General features: G+C 37.0%; 1 protein-coding gene across 1 annotated transcript in view; it reads left to right on the forward strand.

The window, feature by feature from the left end:
• LOC105625844 (ankyrin repeat domain-containing protein 17-like) overlaps positions 1-17803 on the forward strand; it is a 22967-nt gene extending 5164 nt beyond the window's left edge. Inside the window, exons 3-29 of the mRNA XM_012207156.1 lie at positions 1428-1868; positions 3088-3235; positions 3398-3678; positions 4232-4517; positions 4595-4896; positions 5032-5247; positions 5654-6301; positions 6632-6800; positions 6916-7520; positions 7812-7973; positions 8053-8263; positions 8342-8737; positions 8828-9163; positions 9290-9460; positions 9599-9964; positions 10095-10249; positions 10326-10501; positions 10577-10709; positions 10945-11672; positions 12087-12395; positions 12519-12713; positions 13070-13217; positions 13295-13502; positions 14048-14937; positions 15441-16751; positions 17302-17481; positions 17612-17803. Coding sequence (XP_012062546.1) covers positions 1428-1868; positions 3088-3235; positions 3398-3678; positions 4232-4517; positions 4595-4896; positions 5032-5247; positions 5654-6301; positions 6632-6800; positions 6916-7520; positions 7812-7973; positions 8053-8263; positions 8342-8737; positions 8828-9163; positions 9290-9460; positions 9599-9964; positions 10095-10249; positions 10326-10501; positions 10577-10709; positions 10945-11672; positions 12087-12395; positions 12519-12713; positions 13070-13217; positions 13295-13502; positions 14048-14937; positions 15441-16751; positions 17302-17481; positions 17612-17635 — 9195 coding nt within the window. The 3' untranslated portion in view covers positions 17636-17803. The remainder of the gene's footprint in view (positions 1-1427; positions 1869-3087; positions 3236-3397; positions 3679-4231; positions 4518-4594; positions 4897-5031; positions 5248-5653; positions 6302-6631; positions 6801-6915; positions 7521-7811; positions 7974-8052; positions 8264-8341; positions 8738-8827; positions 9164-9289; positions 9461-9598; positions 9965-10094; positions 10250-10325; positions 10502-10576; positions 10710-10944; positions 11673-12086; positions 12396-12518; positions 12714-13069; positions 13218-13294; positions 13503-14047; positions 14938-15440; positions 16752-17301; positions 17482-17611) is intronic.
• The last annotated feature ends 6599 nt before the right edge of the window (positions 17804-24402 follow it).

Here is a 24402-nt window from a genome sequence, read left to right on the forward strand (position 1 = left end):
ACACACACACACACACACACACACACACACACACACACACACACACACACACACACACACACACACACACACACACACACACACACACACAGAAGACATAAGAATACATGCTTGTACGCGCATAGTCGTGCAGGAAACGGTGCACTGCACAAACACAAAGCAACGCGCGTCGCACGTGCATCTATCCTGTCGATCCGCCTGTACGCGCGCGCATACGCACAACATGACGCGCGCGCGCAATACATGTCGTGTACGTGGGATGCGCGAGTTGCGTGAGTGTTCAGTATACTGCGTTCGTCGCACTGCTGTCGGGCGCACCACCTAGTGAGTTTTCCGCAATACGCCGCGCGTTCTTGCTCGCGAGCAGTCGCGAGTGTCCGCATGAGTTCGCTCGCGATGACGATTAGCTCGTCCGTCCAACCTCTGAACCTTCTCCATCAGTTGTACTTGCTCGCGTAATCGTTCGCAACATACCGTACTGGTAATGTTCTCTCACTACGCTTTAAGCTTTAAGACTTTAAGGCGTCGTCGTCCCGCTTCACTCCGCGCGTAGCGTAGCACAGCACAGCACTCGCTCGCTGGTCGATGCACGCGTGGATTGTGGAAGCGACCATATTATTTTATATCCGACGGTGTTGGTACGGAATTCCTCCTCGTCTCCTTCTATTCAGACGGCTTGGAAGGGAAAGAACCCGATCTCGCTCGCCGTGCGCGCGCTATGTGTGTGCGTGTACGTGTGTGTCCCGACGCGAATGTACGACGGCCGACGATCGTGTCAGCTCGAGGCGGGGTGAAGAGAGGCGATAAGCGGAAGAGCGACGCATGGCTTGCACGTAGGTATTGCACGCGAGTGTACCATTCATAGGACCACAAGTCGTGCAAGTGTCGTCGTCATCGTCGTCGTCGAGCGGGGCTGCTCCTCCTTCCCCTTCCCCTCCCTCTCCGCCTTCTCCTAGCAGTTCTGGCTCCTTCACAGGGGAACGGCCGCGCGCTAAGCGCTCGTAACATCACTTATCTTGTCGTAGCGGCCGCTCACTAGAACCTAGAAAACACACAATTATACTTTCACCCGGCGCGTTCCCGATTTACGTTTATTGTCTCTCGCAGTGACGATAACGCGCGGTTCCATTCCGAGTCGCGCAAAACTCGAGCATGACGCGGACGCGTTCGCCGATGACGACACTAAACACATCCGAGTCGAAAGAGACATTCCCCTTCGCATTCTCATCTTTTTCGATCGAGATTCATCTCAGGATCTCCTATCTTTGTTTGAGGATGCCACAGATCAATCAAGCGTAGATAAATTAAGCATAATCGAAATGTAGATGACGGCAACGAATAATTTCTTATATCCAAGTCTTTTCTCTTTTCTTCTTTCTTTATTATTATTATATAACTTGGCTTTATCGACAGATATTTCGTTGTAGGTGGAGTGCTTTGCGATCGATCAGGTTGAATTGGACGAAGATCATCCCGAGTCGTCGAAATTCTTACTGACACCTGAAGATCCCGAACGTTCTGTGGATCCTGAGACTCAAGCGCGTCTCGAAGCACTTCTCGAAGCGGCCGGCATTGGGAAACTATCATCGGGTGATGGAAAGCACTTGCCCGACCACGAGGTTCTCCGTCGCTTAACATCGAGTGTTTCTTGTGCATTGGATGAAGCTGCGGCAGCATTAACACGTATGCGCAGTGACAATCCACGTACACCGAACGAAAAGCGTTCTCTCGTCGAGGCGTGCACCGACGGAGACGTCGGTACCGTTCGGAAATTATTAACGGAGGGCCGAAGTGTCCACGAGACCACCGAGGAGGGAGAAAGTCTGCTCTCTCTCGCTTGCTCAGCTGGTTACTACGAACTTGCTCAGGTTTGCATTCAAATTCAATAATCATTAGTCTACGATCCCTTTCTCTCCTAAGAACCAAGTTATTTCCAAAAAATTCGTATCCTACTACATCGATCCTCCCTTTGGGAGGAAACGTGTATGAAATTTTGTTAGAAACGCATTGAAATGCACCGAGTACGTATATGCGTGTGAATAAAGAATTTCCGGTTCTCACACGTTTAATCTTCATTGTGGTATGTGTATGCGTGCATGATGAGCCCCCCGATTATGGATTTCATAAATTTGCTCTCGTATAAATCTGTGTCTCTTTTTTTTCCAAAAAAATAAAAAATAAAAAAATTATGAAAGATACTCTATATGCCTCTCATAGGTAAAGACGTGTTCTGCTTTGTGCGCGCGTTGGCGCATGCTGCCTCTCCTCTATCATTTTCTTGATACGCATATTTTATCCGTATTTTATGCATATTTTAGTGTACACGTAATATACTCATTGTATTTGTGCAGGTGTTGTAATTAATATTAATAGTTTGAATGGCTGTAATAATACAGATTGGTACAGTAATTCTCATTACGTAAAAAGATCAGAAAATAAATAATATCGAACGTATTATTCGATAATGTTACGTATTGTATATTGGCTGTAAGGATACAAGGTGTAAAAATAAAATCTCTTGGCATGTATTTAATAATTGTCCAAACAATTCAAATTTGTTTAGATTACATTTGTTGTTATTACAGTCACTCAGACAGTCAACAAACTACTTACTATTTAACAGTGTACGATTATTACTTCGTCTCGAAAGTAAGGGGGTCTAACTTAATTTTATTGTCGGAAAAATTATTTTTGATACATTTATCTATTTTCAACTGTTTTTGCGTAACTACATTTTCGTGATATTTACATAATTTACCTAATTAATAGTAATTAGCTAAAATTATTTTTAATTATTATGTAATTATTACATGAGAGCCTCACGAGAAATGTGTTCTTTATGGAAAAGTTCTTTAAAACGCAATTACACACATTCTTCAAGTCTCTTATATATATAAGAGACATTATATACATACATACATACTTCAACTTTTTTCCTTGTTTATCAAACTGTCATGTTAATCACGGACATGAAGTTGGCATTATAATTGTATGCAGATACATATAATTGTGTAAGATAATTTATTTGAAATTAATTTTGTAGACCGCGATGAAATTTTTTCGTCATTGCGTTTTTCTATGATACAGGTACTTTTGGCGATGAATGCTAATGTAGAAGATCGTGGCATCAAGGGGGACTGCACCCCTTTGATGGAAGCTGCTAGTGCAGGGCATGTAGATATTGTATCTTTACTGATTGCCCATGGGGCTGATGTTAATGCTCAGTCTACGTCAGGTAAAATTAAAATACACTACCGTTTCTTGTATCTTTTATATCGTAATATACCGTAAAATCAATAATACATTAGCTTCTTAAAGCTATGTGTAAATATTATTGAGGTTACGTTGGTGTTGTTTCGTTTCGGTATTGTTACAAATGTAATTGTATTGATCAAAGGTAACACACCCCTTATGTATGGATGCGCCGGTGGACACGAAGAGGTTGTACGTGTCCTACTGAATTCGGGAGCTAATGTCGAGGATCACAATGAGAATGGTCATACACCTCTCATGGAAGCGGCAAGCGCTGGACATGTTCCAGTCGCTAAGATATTGCTTGAACATGGAGCCGGCATCAATACTCATTCCAATGAATTTAAAGAGTCTGCATTAACATTGGCCTGCTATAAGGGACATTTAGAAATGGTCCGTTTCTTGCTAGAAGCTGGTGCCGATCAGGTAAATAACAATGATTGTTTCATCCTTTTCTGTATGATGTGCAGTAAAGATAATAATTAAATGGAATAGAGTGCGCTCTGATCTGTCTATTTACAGATGATAAAATAATCGCGTTGGTAGGGAAAACATCTATCATATTCCATACATACAGATAGAAGTTGCTGCATCTTCTTTTTTCTGGAAAGTCAGTTTCGGAAAAGGAAGAAATGTAACTTTTCTAATGGTATTCCTATGATTATTCCTCCGAAAACTACCTATTTTCTAATGTGAACATTGGCTATTAATGTTTTAATTCACCGAGTAACTTGCTCATTAGTTGATCTAGCATTTACATTTATACTTTTAACTAACGCCACGTGAGTAGTGCCGCTTTGTTTCAAATTGTTTAGTATAGTTTAAAATACAGTTTAAACTTTCAGTACATAGAATCACATGACAAGAGATCGGAATGAAAAACATATCTAAGAATTTTTTTACGCAATCTAATCTTAATTCAAACATTGATATTTTATAATTTTATAAATAATGGTGAAAATAATTTCTATTTTTACAGGAGCATAAAACCGATGAGATGCATACCGCCCTTATGGAAGCATCAATGGATGGTCACGTGGAAGTTGCTCGTTTACTCTTAGATTCAGGTGCCCAAGTAAATATGCCAACGGATAGTTTTGAATCGCCATTAACATTAGCTGCCTGCGGGGGTCACGTGGACCTGGCTATGCTTCTGATCGAACGTGGAGCAAATATCGAGGAAGTTAACGACGAGGGTTATACTCCATTGATGGAAGCAGCGCGCGAGGGTCATGAAGAAATGGTTGCTTTACTTTTGAGCCAAGGTATGTATTGTTGTTCGTTCGAATGAACATAATATTAAACAACAGGAATACAATGTAATGGATATATTCAACAAAAGGTGCAAACATCAATGCTCAAACCGAGGAAACTCAGGAAACGGCGCTTACTTTGGCCTGTTGCGGTGGTTTCTTGGAAGTTGCCGATTTTTTAATTAAGGCGGGAGCGGATATCGAGCTGGGCGCATCTACTCCTCTAATGGAGGCTGCGCAGGAAGGACATTTGGATCTTGTTCGATATTTACTGGAATCTGCGGCAGATGTTCACGCTCAGACGCAGACAGGAGATACAGCATTGACATACGCATGCGAGAACGGTCACACTGACGTTGCTGATCTTCTATTGCAATTTGGCGCTGATCTAGTACGCCTTTACTATAATTGTATAATACTCAACTTTTGCAAAAATTTATTCTTATATATTTTCCCATATCATTTCATCTCGTTAAATTTCTCATTTCTGTGTGAATTATTTATATTAATTCATTGTGTATTTAAGGAGCATGAATCAGAAGGAGGTAGAACTCCATTGATGAAGGCTTGTAGAGCAGGCCATTTGTGCACAGTTCAATTTCTCATCTCGAAGCGCGCCGATGTCAATCGACAAACGACAAATAATGATCACACGCCACTTTCCTTGGCGTGTGCTGGTGGTCATCTTGCAGTGGTTGAGCTACTCCTTGCACAATCTGCGAATCCTTTTCATAAATTAAAAGTAAGAGATTATTCTCGTATTTTGAAGTAATTGTACATTTACTTTTCAAGTAAATGTCATGTTTTTATATGATTATTTCTGATTTATTTCAATTTGTTGCATATATTTTATATATATATATATACGCTTTGAAATATACAAAAATTCACAGATTTAATATGAACGTCTCTCAGTAATATCTCTCAGTAAGATTGACACATTGCGTGATATATGATATTACCAATTTCTCAATTCTGTGCAACATTCGTACAGTATTTTAATATTAGGTGCGGGAAAAAGTTTGTGGCGTTTTAGATGTAACGGGAAAAACGCCACGAACTTTTTCCCACACCTAATATTTTCTATACAATCTTTTCAAGACATTAATTATATTTGTATTGATATAACCCAATGAAATAAATTATAGGATAACTCTACTATGCTGATAGAAGCGGCAAAAGGGGGTCATACTCCTGTTGTTCAACTATTATTGGATTATCCTCATAGTATTATGATGAGTGCTCCTCATAGTGCTGCACCTGCACCCATGCTGTTACCGCAACAGCAGCAGCAACAGCAACAACAACAGCCACAACTACAACAACAACAACAGCAACAACCACAACATATAAGTCATCAACAACACGTACCTCACTCTCAACAAACATCTACGCAACCACAGCAGCAGCAGCAACAACAACAACAACAACAACAACAACAACAACAAGCTGCCGAACAACAACAAGCGCAAAATCTTCAACCCAAACATAATACGCAAAAGTCATTGTTAAGAAAAAATCGATCAGTGACTATGATGCCCGATATGAGCCTTACTTCTGCCGAAGCGCAACAAGTTCGTTCACAGCCCGCAGGAGAATCAACTACTACTATTAAGGACGATACTAATATTCTTGATAAAGGCAGTGGGGGTTTTACAAGTTTGTCAGAACCTAATATTAGTCTTAGTCCGACGCCAGCAGCGTCAACGCAAGTGATACATGTCAGCGAAAGTCGGAAAGCTGTAACTAGGCAAGAGCAAATCCTTCACAAGCAACAAATACTTGAAGAACTGCAAGTACGTCCTTTGTATTAATTCTCGACAAAATTCCCCAACAACAAAGTTTATATATTTAAAAACACAAAACATTTATATATTATAAGAATCTTTGATTAATTGTAACAGCATTTATATATGCTTAATTCATCTAAAAATATTATTTTTTTATATATATTTTTTTATATATTTATATGATGTATACGCAGACACAAAATCCAAATAGACAAAAAATGTTCAAATATAATGCATTTTTTATAATTATATTGTATTTTATACATATCTATATGTGCGTGTGTATGCACGGTTTCGTATAGTCTCTTTGTCAAGTTGTATAATGGTATCTTTCAGAGGGTAGAACGAGAACTACAAATTAAAGGTGCAGGACATTTGTTTTCTGGTCCACGGAATTCAATTATTAATCAATCTCAACAGCAGCAACAAGATCCTAGCGAGACGGACGCATTATTACCGAGCATGTTGAATATTGACTTGCCAGCTCAGTCGACATCTCCTCATGGTATTTTCTTCACTTTATTTTATCGAAATAAACATTTATATTAAATGTTTATGATTATATTAATGATTATGTTAATGTTTTCAATATGAAATTTTTCTATAATTTTTTTTGAAAGGTTTAGTTTGCAATACAACCGGTATGTCTGGTGGTTCACTGACGTATCCAGGAGTGCACACTAACGATGCAGCGTTGGTGTGCAGCGCTTATCTTGATGGTAAAATAATGGGGATGCAAGCTGCACAGTTCCAGAAAACGCTTTCCGTGGTTCCAACTGCGACGGAAACGTTCCCCACAAATACATTTCCTTCCTCACCTCCCTTGTCTCTCGCGCCATTACCTGTTACAACAACTACTACCGTATCACTCATTAGTGCTACTTCTTCAACAACTACGCCAAGTCCGCCGAGCATTTCTACATCTCCAACCGTTATAGCCGTTTCTCAATCACCTATTACTGCAAGCAGCGACGTCAGCCAAAATACTGCTATAAGCGATCGTCCGAAAGCTAAACCCGTATCAAAAAAAGAAGGGAAAAATGTACGAAAAGCTACGTCTAGTATGGGGATGGCAAAATTACAGCAGACACAAGCAACTATAATGGCTGGACTTCATCAACAATATCAACAGAAACAACGTCAACATCCTTCTTATCAAGTGCAACAAGTTCAGCAGCTACAGCAATTAAATCAACAATTGCAACTTCAATTGGATCAAGTGCAGGTGGATTTTTTTTCTTATTTTGACTTCAAAAATCTGTTTACGCATGAGACAACAATTGAATTTAACACACGTCGAATGCTATCCAAGATTTGTAATTTTGAACATTGATTTGACATGCGTCAATCTTTCTTTTTCTGTTATCTTTCTTTTTCTGTCTATTTAAAAAAAGGGGAGGAGGCGAAGGAAATAATGGACATGAATACAAGCTGATACATATGAAGTGTTCACAATTACAAATCGTAATGGCATCGATGTAGACTTTTTTAAAAATGATTTTGTTTTTTAATATAGATACAACAATCGCAGCAGCCACAATCGCAACCGCCGCAACAATCTCACCAACAAACTCATTCACAGCAAACCAATATAGTTGCTAATAGCACTGGTAGCATACTTATGCCCACTCAATTGATGTCGCACTTGCATCCTACGCATCATCATTTGCACAATCAGGTAATTATATTATTAAATGATTATTTAACCGGTTATTTTCGTATTGAAACACATGTTTGAAAAAACACATTTTTAATAGCAAACAGCGCAAGAAAATCTTCCTGAGCAAACGGATCCTGAATTGACGCGAAAATACAGAGAAAGCGCGTGCGCGTTTTTTACTGGCGCTCAGAAATCTAAAACTTTCTCCCCTAACGAGAGAGTATTGAAATTAGAGGACGGCACGGATATTCCTATCGATGATGCGTTTGAAATTTTTCGTTCCATCAGTTTCGACGATCCAGTTGATAGTAAATATTTTTATGAAGTTTAAAAAGGAAAATAATAGTGAAAATAATTTAACCTTTCATTATTCCATTTTGATATAGCAACAGAAGATCAAGAGAAGCTCGAATTAAAAAGATTGGATGTATCGAATAACAAGGAACAACAGCAACATTTGCATACTACACAAATAGTTCAACAAAGCGGAAGTCCTCACGTATCCCAAGAATATTTTACTCCTGTGCTGTCAGTACCTTCGGTTTCTTTACCGGCCTTACCGTCATTGCAAGTGACGAGCGCTGGTGTCCAAATAGAGGCAGACATATCAGCGGGTTTACAACTAACAAGTACGCAATCCTTGCAAAATCCGACGCTGAAGAATCGTCTGAGGGCCTTCGAGGAAGGCTTCCGCCAAGGTAGCATACATTTTCGCGAATGTATGCAACATATTAGCAGCGATACTTTTCAACCTCAATTGTTGCTTCAGTCCTCCCAAATAAGTAAGTTGTGTACGTTCATCATTAGCACATCTATAATGTCACTGAATTTCTCACAAGTGAATAATTTTTCATTTACTTTTTCATTACTAGCATTTCCTACACAAACATTACCAGCTGTGAGTGGCGCACCGGGGATAATAGATAGTATACCTCCTCATCAATCAAGTAATTATGTGCAATCCACAACTTGCAGCACTAATCAAGTTCAAGTTGCTACTCAGACTCAAGCACCCGTTACTACAACAACTGCGAACGTTGCTACCTCTGACAAGAAACAAGTGTATACCGCACCAACAACCGGCAAGGGTAAGAAGGCCAGATATCCTCTCCTGTCTCAACAACAATCTTGCCAGCAACAACAAACTGCCAATGCTCAACAAACTCCTAACTTTCCTGCGCAAAATTATCAGCTAGATCCAGCGACAGGTGAGAATTGTGCGACACTGTGATTTCCGTTTTAATCGCATGCCATGATAATGTCATGCGATGATGCTCAAAATAAATTGCCAAGAGTGTCCTCATTGTTTAATTATTGATCAATGTACAAAATAGGTGTCCCAACGGTCGGTGGATATGCGTCTAACCAAGTTCCACCCGCTCCGTTTTCGTGTATAGATGTTGATTCAGAAACTGACAGCAATCACGATACTGCGCTGACTTTGGCTTGTGCGGGAGGGCATGAAGATCTTGTAGAACTTCTTCTGAGTCGCGGTGCAGATATAGGTAAGTGAAATGTACATCGTTACGTGAAATCGTACTGAATTTAATACATCGAATTTTCTAGTATATATAAAAAATATTTGTTGCCTGCATTATGGAATATAGAAAAACTTTTATCAAGTTGACTCCATTTCCTTGTAGAACATAGAGACAAGAAAGGATTTACGCCGCTTATTTTGGCCGCAACAGCTGGTCATCAAAAAGTAGTTGAAATTCTACTCAATCACGGAGCTGACATAGAAGCACAATCTGAACGTACCAAGGACACACCACTGTCTCTCGCATGCAGCGGTGGTAGATACGAAGTAGTTGAGCTTCTACTCAACCGCGGCGCAAACAAAGAACATCGCAACGTTTCTGATTATACCCCCTTGAGTTTGGCTGCATCCGGTGGTTATGTAAACATAATAAAGCTTCTACTGAGCCATGGTGCCGAAATTAATTCACGAACTGGTTCGAAATTAGGCATATCTCCGCTAATGTTAGCAGCTATGAATGGTCATACCGGTAAGAAAATTTGAAATTGCTTATTCATAAATAGTACTTGATAATAACAAATTCCAATCTGTCAGACGTAAAGAACCTTCCGTCATGACTGAAACACTAAAAGAAATATATATGGTATTTTAATGTACAGCGGCAGTTAAATTACTATTGGATATGGGGAGTGATATTAACGCGCAAATCGAGACGAATCGTAACACAGCATTGACACTCGCATGCTTTCAAGGAAGACACGAGGTTGTTAGTCTTCTTCTCGACCGAAAAGCCAATGTTGAACATCGAGCTAAAGTAACATATCTAATGTTTAAGTAGTGAATTTTTACATTATTGTGCAAAATAATAACTTTTTTGTTTTTTCTTAAAGACGGGTTTAACGCCATTAATGGAGGCCGCTAGTGGTGGATACGTCGAAGTTGGACGTGTGTTACTTACTAAAGGCGCAGACGTTAATGCTACGCCTGTACCGTCATCTCGTGATACTGCCCTCACAATTGCTGCTGATAAAGGACACTGCCGTTTCGTAGAACTCTTATTATCGAGGTAATGTACTCCTGTATTTCATGTGTCGCATTATGAAATGACAGTTTAAATGGAATTTGTTCTTTTTTTCCTCAGGGGAACCCAAGTCGAGGTAAAAAATAAAAAAGGGAACAGTCCATTATGGTTAGCTGCAAATGGAGGGCACCTTAATGTTGTGGATTTGCTGTTTCATGCAGGTGCCGATATTGATTCACAAGATAATCGTAAGGTACGCACGACAATGTGTTCTTCGACGAGAGGCTTGCGTAATAGTAGAATATGTTCTTTTTCGAAGAATTTTGAATGCAGTAAGTTAGAGTGAAACAAACTATAGCTATCTCACGCTGATTTATTGTATGATCAATGTACGTCAATTCAGAACTTGGAATGAAAAAAGAATCTTATGTTTTTTTTCTGATATTAGAAATAAAATATGTACGTAAAATATATTTTATAACGATTAGGTTTCCTGCCTAATGGCCGCATTCCGAAAGGGTCATATTAAAGTGGTCAAATGGATGGTGAATCATGTAACGCAATTCCCAAGCGATCAAGAAATGACGAGATACATAGCTACAGTTAGCGATAAGGAACTTTTGGAAAAATGTCATGAATGCGTGAAAGTTATAAGAGCTGCCAAAGAGACGCAAGCCGCTAAAGCGAATAAGAATGCAAGTATATTATTGGAAGAACTCGATATGGAAAAAAATAGAGAAGAATCGAAGAAAGCGGCTGCTGCACGTAGACGAGAGAGAAAGAAAAAGAAGAAGCTTGAGAAGAAGGAGGAGAAACGTAAACTTCATGAAGAATATAAGAAGAACGAGACAGTTTTTGAAGATAAGGAGGAAAGTGGAAAGAAATCAGACGAAGAATGCGATCGAGCGGATGACAGCGAGCATGAGGGCGGCGACGAGAGAATGGAGAGCGTGCCATCTCCTGTAAACAGAAGTCCGGAAGATCCCGATAGAGAAGAGGGTGACAGTGGAATAGATGCAAACAGTCAGGGAAGCTGTAGTAGTAATGATGTAAAAGCGAGAGAGAAAAAGAAGGAAAAGAAGAAAAAGAAGAACAATAGTCCTAATAACAACGATAAGGATACGTCCCCACAGCGTTCGTCCAAGACCCTTCTTTCACAAAACACCAATTTATCTCAAAATATAGCGACAAAATCCCAAAATAACACTTTGGAAAAGTAAGAATACTCAAAATTATTAAAGTAATAAGGGAAAAAATAAGTTGACGTGACTCGGGACTAGATACATTTAGCATACAGATAATGTTAAATATTGTAAAGTATAGGTGTAGACCACGATACAGTTAAAAAGATCTAATTTTTTTAAATTTATATATTTAATATATTTTGAGGTATAAGAATAGAACTAGCTCGAAAAAAATTGTTATTCTTGTTTTATTTTTTAAATAATTGTATTTTCGAGAAGAGAAAGATTCAGTGTTTCATAAGACGAATTATTCTTTACTTTAGAACAGCATAATTTTTATGTGTTTACACAATAATAGAATAGGTATATGGTATATCATATGTAACTAAATGAAATATCGACTATCTTTGATATTATTTTACATGCCAATAATATGATTTCCGCAGGCGAATTATAAATAACGTTACCAGCGCAATATCTGTATCTACAACTTCGATTACAACCACTAGAACATCCACGACCGTTAGTTCCGATCGAAAGCTGAAAGGACAATTGGTTTTCGAGTCCTCCAGACATCCCGCTGATAGAGAAGATTTTGAAGCAACTGGTAACGAGACTTATATTCCTGGCAAAGGAAAAAAGTCTTATAATAATCAGTACGATGGAGATGCTCTAAACACATCAACGAAAGCGAACAACACTAGCCCTAAGCAAAGCGGAAAACGCGAAGAAGGATGGAAGGAAGTTGTACGAAAGTAAGATACGTGTATTTAAAGACATTCGAAGTTCAGACATTTTTTCAAAATGTTTTTCTTTATTTTGATAGCTTAATATTATCTTTTACAAATAGAATCACTCAACATAATTGTGATTTGTAGGGGACAATCGGATGATTCAGGCAGATTTATGAATTCACCGTTCCGTTCTAAGAAAGTATCCGTTCCCCCAAATGCTATCAGCCGAGTGATAGGTAGAGGTGGCAGTAATATAAATGCTATTCGTGTTGCAACGGGTGCGCACATCGAAGTAGAAAAGCAAAGTAAATGCCAAGTGGAAAGAATCATTACGATTAAGTGAGTATTAGGTATTCTATATCCTTTAATATATAAAATTTATATATTTTATACATAAAAAGATGTACCAATCAAATCTATCGCCTTAAGGACACAAATTTTCAATTTCTTTTATTATTTAAAAATGTTTCTAAAAAAGAAAAAAAGGTTTTAACACCATAATGTCGATATTTTATTTTTTCCATAAATTTCTCTAATTTTATGGAAAAATTAAATAAAATTAAATAAAATTAAATTATCTTAAATCTAGCAAATAAAAGAATTTTTAAAAAGTTCTTATCTTTAAGAATTTTTTAAGAAGATATCTTGATTAGATGAAAATGTTGGTATTTCAAATTGTTATTTTGTTTTTGTAGGGGCTCATCTGAAGCAACAAAACAAGCTCATTCATTGATATCAGTACTTATTAAGGATCCAGATGTAGATATATTGCAGATGCTTCCGAAATCAAAACTCAATGTCGTAACAACCTCTTCGTGGGACAAATCCGTCTCCACTGTTGCTGTAAGCTGGAGAAATAAAGCTATAATAAGTTTTATGTTGTATATAGAGCGATTTAATAAACTAATATCTTCTTTCAGGCAAGTAAAACGAAAATTGGTGGTTCTGTTAATAAATCATCTAATCTGGCATCCAGTACAACCAGTAACCAAATTAATAAATCAGGATATCCTTCAGGTGTGTCTACTACTAATCCCTTGGTTCCTATTCGCTCATCAAGCATGAAGCTTGCTGGTGCTTTTCCTACTTCTTTGCCACGTGCGACAGCCCCTAGACTCATGGCCGCAGGTAATGTAAAACAACTATTGTTCACAAAAATAATATCGAATATTTTATTTTTCTTTCATATTCGTATCTGTTATTATGTATAAAAAAATATCCGTATTACGTATAAAAAAATTGTTTGGAATGAAATTTCAGAGTATTAATTACATAGCACTTTTTTTAAAATGAGAAACTAATCGAAAGATTTCAAATCTTTTTTTATACGATTTTTTATTAAGAAATCGTTACACACACACACACACACACACACACACACACACACACACACACAAAAGCGTACAGGTAAGGACAAACAAAACGTTATTACTAATAAATAATTACATATAATTCATCAAAATGAATGTAATATTTTGATTGAGCCTTTTTAAAAATCTAATTTTTAATATTGTTACAGTTAGTAGTTAGTGGGTACAAATTGTAAATCAGTCTATAAAAATCTAGAAATGTAGTCAACAAGGAAAACAAAAATTACGGATATTACAATGTATTGTACTTTAATTTTGTATCGTATTAAATATCACATATCAATTAAACTTATGCACATATAGCGGAGAAACGTGCGCAAGGCGTAATCCAAATGGCATCCTCGTCAAATACTAAGACGACGATGTCGTATACGAGTGCGATTATGACCGCTGGTAGAGCGGGGACAAAAATTGTCACGACCAGCACAACGCAGACATTCGCGGCGAAGCTATCCGAGATCACTGCCTCGACTCACAGTTCCACTACCGTCATGCAGTCCAGTCACACCGCACCGGTAAAGCAACAGAAGCCCATGGCGCACGCTACGACTGTAACTATTATGTCGGCCACGTCTGCGGCAACCGCTCACACAACCAGCCAGCAACAACAGTCCATAGTCAGTATATCGCCGAAACACTGCCGATCACTGCCCTTATCCACCTCGTCGGCAATAGCATCTCACTATTCCGGGAAGTCGAGTTACCCTCCAGGAACGATTGCGATTTCGTCGTCACCAGCCACAAACGCCGTGGTGACGACGAACTGTCCGGAAAATTCAATCGTCTCGACGTCAGCTAGTTCCGTTCGAGTGACACCTTCGCCACCGATTGTAGCGCTGCAAACGCAGACATTGCCACCACCACTATCTACAGCACAACAGCAACAACAGCAACAATCGATGCAACAACAATCGCAACAAAATATTCGCAGCACTACGCCGATTGTGACTCAGGAGCATCAGCAGCAGCAACAGCAGCAGCAACAGCAGCAGCAGCAACAACCTAGCAGCACGCCTCTAGAGTATTCTTTGTTTAACGATACTTTTACTAAAGTCACGCAACAGTCAATGTGGGGAGGAAGAGAAAATGAAACTCAAAAAGGCATGAATTTTGCGACTGTTGCGGGCGGTGGTGTATCGTCAAACACGAACTCTGGTCCATCTGCGGCTAAATTTGACAGTTCCCCACCGCAGGTATGTTGTGAAAATGGATCATCTCTATTTGATTTTTGTTTGTATTATAAGAAATAGTCTCGTTTATATAATGGGAGAGTCAAAAGTAGTATACATATGAATTTCGTCTAAATTTATTTAAATTTATTTTACTTATCCCTCCCCCCCCCTCACTATCTCGTGAGCAAGTGATATGACGTCACAATATTCAAGTATGCGTGAAAAATTTGCATCGAAAGTTTCTCTCATGTCTTTTTATGTGAATTTTTTTTAATGTAAATTTTTAGAGAATGCGCATTTAAGTGACGCATGTAAATAGAAAAATTATTATTTTATATAATTACAATAGTATTTTAACGGATAGTATTTAGCACATATAAATATCAGTTCGATAAATTAAAATCAATTCAATTAAAAATTAAAAATTAAAAAAGATTCGATGCAAATTTCTCGCAAATATTTGAATATTGCGTTGTGTCTTAGTGGGGCTGATACGTGAATATTTTAAATTTTGTCGAGCACAGGTAGACGCGTCCAAAGCTCCAGGGTACCGTGGTACAGCAATGTGTTCCCCGGTATCCAGCAAGCCGGGTAACACAAGCAATACATCGACCAACGTGATTGGCAGCGTGGTATCATGTTCCGTGCACAACAATCCTATGCCCGCGCAATTTCAGTCTTCGACGAGCTACAGCGAGCATCCACTACCGAACAAGCCGCCCGGTAGTCTAGCGGTGGCTAGACCAGTAATACCCCAACAGAACATTGATATGGGAACGGGCATGGCGGCACAGTTCAATAGGCCAGCAGTTTTTCAGGGTGATCTGACCACACGGAACGCGACGACTCACCAACCGGCAACACACGTGATACCATCTACGTCACAGCCGACACTGGACGTCAGTCTGTTCAAGGCGGCGAACAGCAGCAGCGGCAATTATGAGCATCCGAATGTCAACTCCAGTCTATTGAAAATGATGCCGAACGATAATCAGAATAGCGCTGGTCATTCTCTGCTACCGTTTCATCCTCACATGCAGAGTTTCGCTCAGACTATTGCGCCATCCGCCTCCGTGATCAACACCACCGTTAGTATGTCAAGATTGAATCCGCGCGCCCCTGACTTCTCCAGTTCGCTTCACCTGAGCAATAAGCCACAAGTGACGATGTTCAATGCTGCCGCCGGATCGGCAGGATTGCACCCGGCCAACATGTTCGCCGCAACCGTGCCGGCGCCACCGCCGTCCGCCATACAGTCCAATAATCTGGCGATGCTCGGCAATTATCAGCTGGGAAAATATCAAACGCCCTCACGGGCAACGCCAGCAGCGAACACTGGCATCTCGACGACCGCACAGACGACTCGCTGGCCGTTTGCCACACCGGCACCACATACTAGCTATCCGCCACACCAGGATCCCATGATAAGCCAGATGGGATTCTCCAATCAACTTACCAACATTAGCGGTCAACCCGGCGGTGGTGGCATCGACCTGATTACGACTCTGGAGAACGGTGGCTCGCCGGCCATATCTCCCTCATCGCCGGCGCAAGTCGTTCAGGAAATGAGCCAACTCAAGATCGAAGATCGTAAAGTACCACGACCGATCGGTACTGAAAGAGCAACGTGGAAGAATTATTCGGCAGCGGGCATGGGTCCGGGTGGGGACGCCGATTCCATCAGTTGGATGCTCAATGAGAAATTAGCATGGTCGAATTGCAATCTGGCGCCTGGTATCGACAGGCACCAGATGTTTCGATCAAATCCCACTTATAACCAACGTATATCCAACGTTGAACCTGAGCTTCATCAAATGATGGAATCTTCCTTCCAGGTAACTATCATTTCTCTCGCACGATTACATGATTAATTTTATTATTTGCAATTATTTTTATCCAATAATTTATTATATTTGTACATTGTTACGTATAATGGTAAGAAAAAGATCTAGGATTTAAAACTGCATAAATACTTAATAAAAGTAATAAAAAATTCATAATTTGAAAAATTCATCGTGTTAAAGATCAAAATAACTTTCTGCTTTGATAATATACTAATAAATAATTTCATTATTTTGTATAAATCCGATTTTGTATAAATTTGTATATTTTTTTACATCAAAATGACAATTTTTGCAAATATAAAGGGTAAGAAGTCGTTGGTATTAACAAAATTAAAAATCATTATTATCTCTGACATCTATCCCTATATGCTTAATTTTTCACTTATGTATACACACACACACACATACACGCGCGCGCGCGCGATACAGACGAACAGATTTGCGTGATATTATAATTTTTGTAATATCAAAGATTAAGATTCGCAGGATCTCCATGTGTTATTTGTTTGCACTCGCGTGTAATTAACTTTATCGTGTTTAGGGCCATGTGAATACACAACAGCCTTTCCAGGCTAACGGAAATACGACAATGTCACTCATACCAGCATTGGCGTTATTGCCGGGACAATTTGACCTGGCAGAACTCCCGCCGGGCGAGCAGAATAAGATAGATCCACCTGCGTGGGGAATGCCCGATGCCGTACAAGACAAGCAACATCCGGTAAGATTTCTTTATCTAGTAAAATTCCTCTGATTTGATTTTTTTTTTTTTTCCGAAACTACGGATAACAATAATACTATTGTAGGGAACTATATTAATAGGGAAATATATTAATTTTACTTATTTGCAGGCATGGACTAAATGGACCCACTAAAAAAAACACAAGAACTGATTGTGCTAACACAGCTTCAACCTCTAAATCTTAACATATTTTCATATTTTGGATCTGACGATGAGAAACGAAGAGATAGTAATAGCGATAGTCTGAATTGGATCAATTATTTGTAGGCACATAAATTATATTACAATCTTATTATATTCATTCAAACCCAGATTCTCTCTTAATATTGCTTGTCACACTAGAGGATAAGACGATAAATCCTTAATTATTCAATTTATTGCTAATATATTTCCCGAGTTAATTACAGAAGCAATTATAAGCAATATCCACAAGAGCAAAAGAAAAGAGAGTCCGTGCCGATTAAGGAAAACAACAGTAAGATAATAACAACATAATTAATTATAATTACCTCTGTGTTATGCTTTTCTTAGCCGTACGAACATGTGTTCTGTTATCAATCGTTGATTAATAGAAATATTGCTATTCCTCAATTGAATGTAATAATGATGATTTATTTTCTATTGTCGAAAAGAATCTGAGTTTGTGATATTTGGAGACGATTCGGAGTTGCGATATTTGCAAATTTCAAAAATGTCATATAATATATAACAAATCCAAAATGATCTAGATGCACATAAAACAATATATACATGTAAAATTTACATTTTGCATCGCCACTTTAGTCTCTGTAGTAATGTTAACCAACATTTAAAATTTTGCTAGATATATAAATCCACATTATTATGAGACAGATTCGTAATAGCATATTCGCCAGATCACAATGATTCAGTTTTATATATATATATATTTTATTTTTTTTTTTCATAACATATGTTTTAAATCGCTACTTCAATCTGTACAATGCAACGATGATGGAACATTTAACACAGATCGTATCACAGATGGATACGAATTATTATATCTAAGACAAAGTTCTTGCTTCGAATTACGATTGATTTAAAATTTCGTTTGCTTGCATTGAGGACAGCTGTGCTTCTAGCACCACCATATCGAATGATAGGTGATGAAAATTACGTGTTACTATTTAGAGCGCTGTAAAAAAACGCTGTAATTTTACGGACATGTTACAATCGTGTAAATAATTGCTTTGCAAAACGAGAGATTCCGATTACTTCCATGTTGCAAATTGAGAGTGAAGAATTGAGACTGAAAGAGACAGTCCGAATAAAAGACACAAAGAAAGTCTTGGGAACCATATTGGCTTCATCGAACCTGGGTACATATTGCTCTTCTTCCACTTTTGCACGCTTGAATTCATTATTGTATCTCTGTCAATTTTGACTGTTGCTTCTAAACTGTGCTCCCCCAGAACAGATAGGTAGTAATTAGGGAAAAACAAAGAGAGGAGCATTCCTTAGCACTGTAGACTCTCGCGATCGTCGATTACATCTTAATCGCCCTTGAAGAGCACATTCATTTTATTTCCACCTAAACAAACGTTTATATAGTTTTTCATCGACAAGTGTACGTTAGTGTTACTTGATCATTTACTTGATCGAAAATACAGACAAAACAAAAACGATGAGCAACATAGTTCCAACCGATTATTTAAAGGATGATTAAATAAAGAAGGTTTAATTGGTCACACAGCCGTTCCAGTATAATACATTGACATCTTTGCATTTTGTTTCGTAGATGAAGTTCTTCGAATAATTAATGAGCATCGCGTAATATGAATCGCGTACTGTTTCAAACAAATTCATCAGATACAGATTATCACGATCATAGCGAATTTTTATCGAGCTCACACACAGCACACAGAACGTGAAAATTCTATACGTACCCCATACACCACGCGTAAACGTCGCGACCAGGTTCTCGGGAAAATCGAATTTATGTAAACGTTACAAGAGATGTGTCACGAATCGACTACGCAATGTACTAATAATATATTATATATACCGAATCCTATTCAGATCAATGAATACAGTTCATGGTAAAAGTGGTAGTGGGCCGCCAACGCATGAGGATATAGCCGTGCGTCCCTAGTGCGACAGTGCTATTATAATATTATTATTGCTGTGGTGGTGTAATAATGTTTATTATTATATTATGGTTATTATTACACGCAAAACATAATTATAGGAAAGAAAGAGAAAAAAAGAAAAAAAACAGATACATAGAGAAAGGGAGAAAAACGTCACCTTGCTATCTCGGCTGGACTTAGTAATGATATAATAATATTATATAGATAAACAAACACACACACTCGGATATATGAAATGTTCATTTCGATTGAACATTTGAAAATCTTTCTTGGTGGGGATTTCGGCAAGTGTTCAATACATAGCGACGATATACTATAATTGAAACGGTCCCCACACGCGCGTAAGTTGAGACGATTATGATGATGAGAGAAAGAGATAATGATGAAGGTAATGATGATGATGATAATGATAATGATATGAAGCTCATGGAAATCGTACGAGGGCTTTTTGACCTATATTCCAGGGAGCGCTTCAATTATTCTCTAAGGATATATTGTTATAATTTAAAGCCTATTTTCAAATTTGATTTATGATAACTGCGATATATGATATAAAACTATTATATGACATATAACAATAAAGCAAATAAATATAACGACGAATTGCAGTCTCTTCATTGTATTAACCTGCCTTTGATTCTTTTCTTCGCGAATATTTTTATTTAAATCTGCGTATTGTAATCTCAATCTTTCGCTTTTATATATTCTTCGTGCAAAGTCTTGAACAATTAAGTCTTTTGTTACTTATTTTAACATATCTCTGACTTCACCGAATTTGTATGGATTTTTTTAATCTACTGAAATTTATTATGGATTGCGCATAATTTATTACATATAATAAAAAAATATAATTTTTTTATTAACTCACTTACGCGTTCGAGTATTTATTATTAAAATTTCAAACAATTAAAAATTAATAATTGTTTCAAAATCATTATTCCTACTTTTTTACCTTCGTAGTTCTCAATGTCAGAATATCAAATTTATAATTTTAATTTTCTTTTTAGATGATGAAAGAAATACTGGGAATGAACTTTTGTATAACGTCGCCTTGCATGTGTATGTTATTCGGCGACCGAATAATAATAATAATAATAGCTTGATAATAGAATACTATATACACATAATAAATATCCAGTATCCATAGACTTAAAATTGTTTGTTTTTTATATTTCGCCGAAACAATCTTATCTAAATTAATCAAAGATAAACTATTTTCCGAATCTTACTCCGTTAATCATTGATATGAGTTTTAATTGTAAAATCTCAAAAATTGTAAAAAAAAGAAATATCCAGGATAGAATATCAATTTCTATTGATAAGGGAAATTAAGTACAGCAGTTCATCATAGAAAAATGTTTAATTCAAGAGATAAGCTATATGTTAATAATACAAAAAAAAGAAGAAACAAAACTTACAACATTTTAATAAAGAACATTTTTTATAACAGTCACTTTTTTACATTAAATAACAAATTATAAAAAAATCGAGAACACGCTATTTTGCCGCATCAGCCTAAACATTGAAAGTGTCTTTAATTATTGTAAATAATATTTACGATTTAAAAATCCAAATCACATAATTTTTCTATTTCGTCGATGATTTGGCTGATGCGATAAAATTCACGATTTATTGTACAGTAAAAATAATAAATATTTACATGTGACAGTATATTCTATACAGAAAGTCAGTACCGCTCGAAAAAGTTGGTATTGATTGTCAAACATGAGTTGACAGCTTTCTTTCTGTCTCTCTCTTTCTCCCCCCCCCCCTCCCTCTGAATCGACACTACACATAATCGTTACTACAATCATTATATATAAAAAAATATATTTGTATAAAATAAATATATATATAATTATATGACGGTAGATTGACATGCCTCGTGATCACACAATAATAGACTCTCCTTTAAGTAGCTGGCGCTAATAAGTAAAATAAGTAAATAGAAAAAACGTGAAAAAGGGATTAAGAAACCTGATTCGTCAAGCGATTATGACACAATATGATTTAAGAAATAAATTCACATTCCATGTAGATAAACATCGCATATCTAGTCGATATCTAGTCGATCACAGAGAGTCCAAATTCCCAAGGATTTATAAATTCACACGCAAGTGGTGACATCAGGAAATTAAACATTTGCTTATCCAATGATCACGTAGCGTATGCATATATATATATATATATATATATATATATGTACGTGTGTATAATTTACACACACGCACGCATGCGCGCGCGCGCACACTCGCGCGCGCACGCACACGCGCACACACACACACACACACACACACACACACACACACGCACGCACGCAGCATGCACGCATACAAAATATATATGTGTATGAAATAAATAACGAAAGGATGATCCACGAAATAATATCTAATCTGCCTACTGATGTTATCCAGTAAAATTATAACGATAAATAAAGCTGTTTGTACAAAGCGAAAAATAATCCCCCCCCCCTCTCTCGTAATCTTAATCTTATAAAACTGTCTCTTATTATAAGGAACAAAATGCTATTTTGTAAGTGGCAGTCCTCCATAGCCGAGTCGTCTCTGTAGCAAGACGGTTCTTCCACAGAACTTGTCTCTCTTACATAGCGGAATAAAAAATAAAATTTCTTACGTCGCGTGATTAGAAGTATATTACATATGTTTACTTATATATTCTGCAATTCATTAATTTCTCTCGCTCACTTTCTTTCTTCCTTTCTCACATATATATGTATATACACATTTTCATACATTTCATACATTTCGCATTTGCAATTGTTTCAAACATTACTCACACAATGCAATTGCATTGAATCAAAGTAAGTTTACGTCCATTATAATTATGTATAATAAACTTGCACACAACCATTTTTCACATTTCTTATAGATACATGTTGCAATAATGACTTTGACAGACCGTTCTTCTTTCACATGCATACAAAATATCTTAAGAAATTTACATCCGTGCATTCTTTTTTTAACATACTCTAAGTTATACTTTTCTTTCATATAGTTCAGTTAAACGTCTACGACAGCACGATTGTTTTTAACGACAGCTTGTCAAAGATTATTGCGTCATTTTGTATTAATCTTGTAAATTCGCTATTCTATCTTTCCTCTGGCTCATATAAAAATAACACGCAATGCGAAGCTATCCAACATTGCTTTGTACATTCGCCCGTGCTCCAATGAAACAAAGTTGAACTTAACGAATCTAAAAAGTATTCATTGCCAAACTATGACGCTTATTCGTACTATTGAGATGCGAAAAGCTATTAATGTAACTTAATGTAGAATGTGATGAAAGCGATTGCTGATACGAGCCGTCAAAGGCTTCAAAAGACAGAGCTATTGATAACATTCGGTCCAATTGTACTATATATAATAATTTTTGCAACGAAAATCAAAAATTGCATGTTAAAAAAAAAGAAATTAATATTTAAAAAAAAAACAATCTTTCTTCAAATCTGTAACGAAAAAAAGACTAGCGATTCTATTCGATAGAAATAGCGATGCGAGTAATAACGATAGAACTAATAACATCAGTGTTTAATTGTTAATTAATGCTAATATTTAATTAGCCTAATAGTATCAATGTACATTTCGTTCGGATGTTGCGTAGTCATCAGGCAAAATGTCATCTCTATCATCATCGATCGATATTAAGAATCGCAAAGAAACTAAGCTCTATAGATCAATGTCCTCCGACATCGTCCGTGTTATGTGTGTTAAAGTGTGTTACATTCATTCTGGACAATAAAATAATATCGTAGATCATTTTTACAGAATGCATTAATGGATCCATCAATTTCAACTACATTTTACAACATTCTGCTTTCCGTTTAAACAAACATGTGTATTTCACGTTTTCGGTTTATAAATGCAGAGAATGAGTGTAGGTAAGAGTGTAGGTAAAGAGTAGATCCGCCTAAACATCACTTCATTTCACATAAATGTAACAAGCCGAGTATTAGCATTCCATGTTAATTACATTTACAATTAATCTTGTATTTACACGTTATTCATTACTTAAAACATAATATAATTCCATCTAATGTTGTTTCTCTCACTTTATCGTTTGCAATAAGAAGAGACGTACTGATCAAAGTATGTACACATATGAAGTAGATTAAATAGATTATTTATGGTAGAGAAGAAATAATTACGATAAGCTAAAAAGGAATCTTCATCTTTTCCCTATAATCTTTATATAGATCTTAAGGATCGTGGACAATTACCAGTTGTGACATTAAAATGTGAATCTAAGAGAGTCATATACATTTTATATATAACAATACCTTATGTACATTCTCGTGAGCATCTCGCAAAGTTACTGTAATAAAATAAGAAGCAAAAACGGAAGAAAATATGGAATCGTGTGTAAGTAGATCTTTCGATTTGTGTGCTATCTAAAAAGTGAAATATGAAAAATATATATACATATATTTTAACTTTGAACCAAACATTGTGTGGGCGCATGTTTTCCGACATGCATAATTGCTGAATTTCTGCAAATAAAATCTTTGCGTAACTATAAAAGTTCTTTATTTGTTAATAAATTAATTAATACTAAAATTTCAAAGTCTTGAAAAAAAATGAGTGTACATTTATAAAAATATATTAATCAACATAATGCGAATATTAAAGAAACTTTGAACATTTTGCATTGAATCCTACAGATCAGTGGCCAATGACTCTTGATCATACTTACATGTAGATGAATTAATGCTATCAAATGTATTCTTCATACAACTTGTTGAAGATTTAAACTCACGATTCTATTTTCTCGA

The sequence above is a fragment of the Atta cephalotes genome (assembly GCF_000143395.1).
Source record: "Atta cephalotes unplaced genomic scaffold scaffold00004, whole genome shotgun sequence".
In the NCBI taxonomy this organism is placed as follows: Eukaryota; Metazoa; Arthropoda; class Insecta; order Hymenoptera; family Formicidae; genus Atta; species Atta cephalotes.